General features: G+C 43.3%; 2 protein-coding genes across 4 annotated transcripts in view; one reads left to right on the forward strand and one right to left on the reverse strand.

The window, feature by feature from the left end:
• Positions 1–1,958, forward strand: part of LOC116842874 (growth hormone secretagogue receptor type 1) — a 44,307-nt gene extending 42,349 nt beyond the window's left edge. The window contains exon 7 of the mRNA XM_032812690.1: positions 1,272–1,958. Coding sequence (XP_032668581.1) covers positions 1,272–1,358 — 87 coding nt within the window. The 3' untranslated portion in view covers positions 1,359–1,958. The remainder of the gene's footprint in view (positions 1–1,271) is intronic.
• Positions 1,959–2,441: 483 nt separating this feature from the next.
• Positions 2,442–6,060, reverse strand: LOC116842913. Of its 3 annotated transcripts, XM_032812788.1 has the most exons (7): positions 4,892–6,050; positions 4,402–4,695; positions 4,281–4,310; positions 3,799–3,992; positions 3,431–3,625; positions 3,001–3,243; positions 2,442–2,783 (listed from the first exon to the last, which is right to left on the reverse strand). In XM_032812788.1, exons 2-7 carry the CDS (start codon positions 4,616–4,618, stop codon positions 2,616–2,618), a joined length of 1,047 nt encoding a protein of 348 aa, XP_032668679.1. In that variant the 5' UTR covers positions 4,619–4,695; positions 4,892–6,050; the 3' UTR covers positions 2,442–2,615. The 3 variants fall into 3 exon arrangements, with proteins under 3 accessions (XP_032668679.1, XP_032668685.1, XP_032668671.1); XM_032812794.1 differs by having other exon boundaries at positions 3,013–3,243; positions 4,402–6,060; XM_032812780.1 differs by having other exon boundaries at positions 4,402–6,050.
• Between the last annotated feature and the right edge of the window lie 552 nt (positions 6,061–6,612).

Consider the following 6,612-nt stretch of genomic DNA (forward strand, 5'->3'; position numbering starts at 1 on the left):
GTTCTTGAAGCGTTGAAACCACTCACGACACGTTCTTTCACTAATAGCGACATCACTATAAGTATTCGATGAGCCTCAGCCGCAGATTTCTTCATATTGAAGCAGAAAATTAAAACCTCCCGCAAATGACGAGAATTTGGCTCGTAAACTGACATTTTCAATCGAGAATAACTTTATGATGCAGACACAAATCGACTAATGTTTCTATGGGGTTATGTTGACAGATGCCCAAGTTTATTGTATGACGTTTATGATCTATTTATTTCGACCACCACTTACCGCTAAAGCCATTTATAGGAGAACGGCGGAAGCAAAGTTGTACACCTAATACATGGAAAGAAAAGATATAAACCGGGTATATTTAATTGTGAGTAACATAGTCGTGTCACCCTAGTTATATTTATGTGATAGTAATGTATATGTCGATATAATTCAGTTACTTTGGTACATCTATCAATGTCAATGTAGCTAAGTGTGATCTAGCAACTAGAAATCGAGTTTAGGGTGACATTTACCATGAATACACTCAAGTTCAAACGACCAGATGTTATCACTGCTGCAACGTCAGTAACTTAGCAATTGTTCTGTGGTTCCAGCAACTATCTAATTAGTTGTTCCGTATTTACTATTGCCGTTTTTTACTATTGAATCTAGCTGGCACAACCAGATTTATATATGGGCCAATCGTACCGTCTTTTCTGTGCATTGATTATCGGTGCTGCTACTGATTCAATCTGATTAATTTTTACTGATCCACTTTAAGAGAGCGCAGAAGCCAGAAGAAGCAGCGCTGGATTTTTATTCGTTGTTATGACAATATTCTCACAAACGATGATTCACTGATACGAAATCACTAATATACGCAAAGATCCCGTAGCGATTGATAACTGTTAAATGTTTACTGAATGTTACTATGGCAGTGTTAGAGCTTAGACACGATTCATCAGTCTAAACGAGAAAGAGAGAGAGAGAGTTTAGAGTATAATAATTGTATTAGATATTCGCGCTGTGAGGCAAGATCGTGATTTTCTTGATTCCTCGAATGCGTAGGAGAAGTGATAAGTTTTCATGCGCAAATCTTTTTGTTCCACAAAGATGCTTAAACCGTGATAAAGTTAATAGAGACACTTAATCAAGCGGATTATGCGTAAACGAGAAAGGGCGAAATATGAGACAAGCAAGAGGCAATGCGAATTTATTGCTAGCGATTTCTCTTTATTTCGCTTCTTAGCGCACTAATAGGCATTGAGAGTCGTTCTGTTGTATTTTAGGGGTCAGAAACTCGCTATTCCGCCGACGGAATCAGCGAGAAAACTCGACGGCAGAGGCGAGATATCGTTAGGTCGACGCAAAAGTGAAAGGGAAATCGCAAGTTTTGTACATAAGTCAGGACTCGGTTGCATTATACCGGCATCTTGTTATCGAATGTGGTAGGTATTACGGTAGGTATTTTCTACGCTGACGTCTGAGAAGAGGCACTCTGTAACGAGCACGTAGCTAGAGGAGTTTGCAAACGCGTGCGAATTTTTTGCTCGATTTTCCTACGAGACTGCCGCGCGCCAACACGAAAAACGACGGATCGCGCCGCGGAGCATTCGACGAGACTCGGCAAGTTTTCGCACGTGAAAATGTTCATCGAAACGCTCACATCGAATCCCTCGTAATGTTCGCGTCTCTCGACATCGACTGCATTTTCTCTAATAAAGTCTGACTTAGAAGTATGTGAGCGGTGAACGGTTTTTGTCCGTTGGACCAACGGCTAAATTTGATTCAAGGAACGAGTCGCCGGTTCGAAAGTTTGCGGAGGCGTTAGTTAAATGTGTCTTCGAAGGCCATTTCTCTCCTTTTCTACGTAGATATTTTATTAAAAAAGAGGCTGAGAGACGTACAAATTCGGGCATGTGCCCGAATGATTCGAACGTGTTTATCAAAATACTGAAGTTGTTCCGATTTTACAAAAGAGCTTTGAATTGTCGTGTCGATAAAATCGAAATTACGTACAATGTGCCATGTCGCAAGTTCCTGTGCAACACCGTTAACGCTTGTTTATTATTTACGGTTATTAAAGTATTGTTGCGATTTGTCGTTACGTTTTCTATAGAGGCGAGTAGATCGCGAATAGCGACAGGTGCTTTATTTTATTAAAAGAGTGTATATGGTTTTGTAAATATGTATAATAATAAAATGTTTTCATTAACAATCCCGAGTGATTTCCTTGCGTCTGCAACGCGGACATTTTCTCCAATTGCGGCTAAATATATAACTATGACTAGCAGTTTAAAAACCTGGACGACTCATCTGAAGATAAATTAAAGTACTTTGAGCTCCCTTTTCTCAACAGAGAAATTAATCTTAGAACTTGCGGTGCGAGAAACCTCAGCCTTTAACGCAAGGAGGCAATGAGAAAAATTTCAAATAAAAAGTAAAATCAACTAATAAAGTTCCTTTCTCCAAGTCAAAGACTGGAAATTTATGCGTTTAGCTGTATTCGTGTAAAAATACGAGAGGTAGAAACGTCCGGTATGGACTTGTGCGGAGATTTACAATTAGGTATTCGCTGTTCAGTGTTTCATCCACCGAAAGAGGAAGTTCTCAGTGAACGTCAACGACCACGCCTATGCGCGCACAGTATTTCGTAACGTGTCGCGTTTGACAAAAATGATATCGTTCGCCAAGTTGTGCTCTTGCTTCACAAAGCTGTGAACGTAATATCCTTGCCTGTTCATCAAATCGATCATGTACTGTTGTCCCTTTGCATTGTGTATGTATTCCACGGAGAGAGCCTAAAAATACACACACATATACTCACGCGTTTATATAGTATGTCTTACAATTAACGCGTTAAAATTCAATTTTCCAGCGAGAGAGAGAGAGAGAGAGAGAGAGAGAGAGAGAAAGAAAGAGAGGGGAAGAGAGAGAAGAGAGAAAGAGAGAGGAAAGGAGATAGAGAGAGAACGCAAACGCGAACGGAAATTCGAAACGGATCGTGTGTACACGTGCCTTTATATCCACCTCGTTAAACGGGATTGTCTCCAAGATCTCGATCTCGTTGCCTTCGACATCGAGGCTGAAGTAATCGACCGTCTTGATTCCCAAGGCGGCGATATAAAGTGTCAATGGGAAGCACTGCACGTGAATGTGCTCCCCGGTGTATGCCACGTCGGCCGTGTTCGTCGGTACATCCCCCGTCGTGTTCTCGGGCGCGTGCAGACGCCCCAAGTTTCTCGCCATGAGAAAGGATGCCTGTAAATTACAACGAGCTCGTCACATCTCCCCGTCACTCTTTGTCGCCCCCGCGGGTAAGGTGCCGACGAGACGAGGACGGTCTAACTATGCACGTCATAAATGAGAGTTCGAGTTACCGATACCGTAACACTCTCTCCGCCAAGAGCCACTGCTAACGATGACGAGTAATCATCGATTTCCTTACCAGCGCGGGACTCTTGGTGATGCTGAGACATGTCGGCGAAAGGTGAGCCCGTCTGTTCTTCTGCAGCATTTTCGTGAAATTGATGGGATCCGCTTCTATCAGAAGGCCGGACCATTCCCTAAATCGCTCCAAGTACAACGTGTTGCTGCGCGTCTCGCCGTCATACGCACCGCATTCTATGAAAAACCCATTTTTCTGTAGAGAGCAATCAAAACGCTGTTTATTGACGTATTCATACGAGTCGATCGTGTGTTGCAGCGGCGCTGCTATATTTCGGTCTAACCGCCGAGTAGAGTTCGTTTTCGCGAGCGAGCTTGCTTTCTCGCGACTACTCTTCGCGGGACTTTTGTCATTATTTGTTTTACTACCTTATCCTCAAATATCTTGCGGATCTCGGCCGATTGCCCCATCGACGGGTCTTCCACGTTCGGTTCTTGAAGGACGTATAACTCGTTGGGATCGTGGTTCCATATCAACCAGTTTTGCCGAATATCCGTCAACACCTGACGAAAGAGTTGCGGGCTCAGCGTGGACATGTTCATCCCGTTGTACCATTTCTTACCTGAGTAATACATTCCGCTCATTTACTACAGATTAATTTCATTCTTCGTAGCGCCAAGACCAATCTGCACGGATATCACGTGGAATCGAGTGACGCGACGTTTAAACACGTGTGGACTTTAGGAATTTGTAATAGTCCGTCGTTCATTTACTTAATACATTATAATTTACATTGATAGCATGATTCACGGCAATTACTAGCAGCACAAAAGTACGTCGTTTATATTTCGTTTTGCAGACTGTTGTTCACGAATTTTAATAAATTTGTCGGTCAATTAGAGCCACTTACCATCGGAGAAATTGTACCACTTGCGCAATACTGTAAATGATAGAATCTGTTATTATTTTTTTTTTGAGATAAGATATTGTCTCACGTGGGAAACAAATGAATATTCGGAAAGAGTGCTCACCTTCTCGATAAAAATCTTCGGCCACGTCGTCCAGATACGTGTCACGTTTCGGCGTGTTTGTTTCACGGACGATCGAGACTCTCACGAGTGTCACCACAAGAATAACACACGAAATTAGCGCGATTAAAAGGGGCCACTTCCGACGCCAAAAAGTGCTCTTAAAAAATGACGCGCGCTGATGGCTGTGTGCGATGACTGTTCGTTTTAAAAAGTACATGTCGGGACGAGTGCTGAATTAGCTAATTGCAGCGCAAATTATTGGCACATCGTCACGCGATGCCGGACACACGATGACTAGTGGGCGATAATGACAACAGACATTTAATACAGACAGATAATGCACAGGTGGAAAAATGGGACATACATGGAAACCAAATTACACATTCGATACTCAACGCATATCTAGATTCTAAGTATTCGTTAGGATACCTCAGTTTTTTTCGATACTTATATTTAAAGTAACCAATGAACAGTCCAATCCTGCGGTTACCTCTTCACGTATAGCAGCGCGAGAATCGAACTCCGAGAGGACGAAACGAAATCGAAAAGTGGATACGTAACCGACCACTAGACTATGTAGAACTCGCGCCGTCATGCGCTGTTCAATACACCGCAAATAATACGGTAATTACTGATAACGGTGAGTCAAGTGCATCGTTTATATATTCAGTAAAATTTATGCATTCGCTCTTCTTCCTCTTTCTCTCTCTCTCTCTCTCTCTCTCTCTCTCTCTCTCTCTCTCTCTCTTTTCTCCGCCCTTGAAATTGAAATGAATTAAATTATATAACGATCATATAGCTACTTATCACGAGAAACTATTCGCGGTAACGCAACGACACGCAACGAACGTCGATGCGCGTACGCGTAACGGAAAACCACGGCGAAACCAGAAGACCACAGCACGTTGAAGCGGCCCCACGACGATAGGAATGTAAATTTAGCACGGCCGCGTGTGCCCTCGCTCGTACGAATCGTGTCACGGATCACGGCGAATTGCAGCGGTCGAACAGCAGCGTTCCATTCGCGTTGACACTTCCGAGCGAGAGCGAGCCGAGGAATCGCCGCCGTTCACTGTCGCATCCCGGCCACGAATGTCATATGGTCACTAGCATCGAACTCAAAGACACTCCTCGGATGTGTTATGATCGTACACGCGCGTGCACATGTGTGTGTATCTTCAGTGTGCTCATATACACCGTGTCCCGAAATAAACGCACCCGCGGCTGGAGCCTCGGAAAAATTCGAAATTCCCCCTTCGGCTGAAGTAAGAAATCAATGTTCTTATCGTGAGACTTTCGAATTAACCTATTGATGACCTTGAGAATTCTCTTTCCCGCTTCTTCCTCTCCTCCCTGATACCGCGCCTCCCCTCCTCGGCATGTGTCCCGGATAAGCCGTGATGGTTGACAAAGGTGACGTAATGAGACAGGCCGTTATTCGGCAACATTGCCACGTAAATACACTTTTATCAAGTTGACATTGGATTTTGAGATAGCCGGAACAAGTGAACATTCAGTCGCGTATTGAACGAACGCATTGACGTCGCGCCAGAGCGCCTTGTGCAGGATAATGTGTGCTGGCACACACGTGGGCGTATATATCATGTTATTAAGAGTTACGAAAAACACATGGTTTGATCACTCCCACGCAAATGCATGCACACATGCGCACCATGTGCAACGTGTGTGTATCGTGCGCGCGCGTGTATGTACGCGATTACGAAGATTACCTCTCTCCGAGTAACTCGATAAGATACATCGACGTACGTACACATGTTATTAACTGTGGTCATTACTGACATTAGACATCGACATGTTGTATCTGCTAAAAGCGAGACAAACACCATATCTATATTTGGTTATCGCATCGCTACCGCTATCTATATACAGGGTGAGTCATCTGAATATATCACCTCCAATAACTCGTTTGTGTGGCCAGGAATTGAAAAAAGTTTCATATAAAAGTTGTAGGGTTTCGAGGGGGAACCAAAATGGCGTACCTTTCAACTTTTGATTTTGACCGAAAGTGGGTTACTTCAACCGGAAGTGGTTTTTTTAAAATGGAAACCCCCCTTTTTGACACCGGAAAATGAAAAAGCGGAAAATTTTACGTTCAGATATAACTTTGGCTGTTTTAAAATTTTCAAGATGGCGGACGAAGATGGCGGACAAAAATTTTAGTCAACCGATTTGCACCAAATTAAGTTTACG

This window comes from Odontomachus brunneus, unplaced genomic scaffold (genome assembly GCF_010583005.1).
Source record: "Odontomachus brunneus isolate Ranch 3 - 2012 unplaced genomic scaffold, Obru_v1 Obru_scaffold_002, whole genome shotgun sequence".
NCBI classification, from domain to species: domain Eukaryota; kingdom Metazoa; phylum Arthropoda; class Insecta; order Hymenoptera; family Formicidae; genus Odontomachus; species Odontomachus brunneus.

What these genes read in the sequence shown, in the direction of transcription:
- LOC116842913 (XM_032812788.1), bottom strand. Translation starts at nt 4,618, where the DNA reads ATGTACTTTTTAAAACGAACAGTCATCGCACACAGCCATCAGCGCGCG. An exon ending in GTGGTACAATTTCTCCGATG is followed by an intron (nt 3,993 to 4,280) that starts GTAAGTGGCTCT and finishes TGTATTACTCAG; the next exon opens with GTAAGAAATGGTACAACGGG. An exon ending in GCAAGATATTTGAGGATAAG is followed by an intron (nt 3,626 to 3,798) that starts GTAGTAAAACAA and finishes TGCTCTCTACAG; the next exon opens with AAAAATGGGTTTTTCATAGA.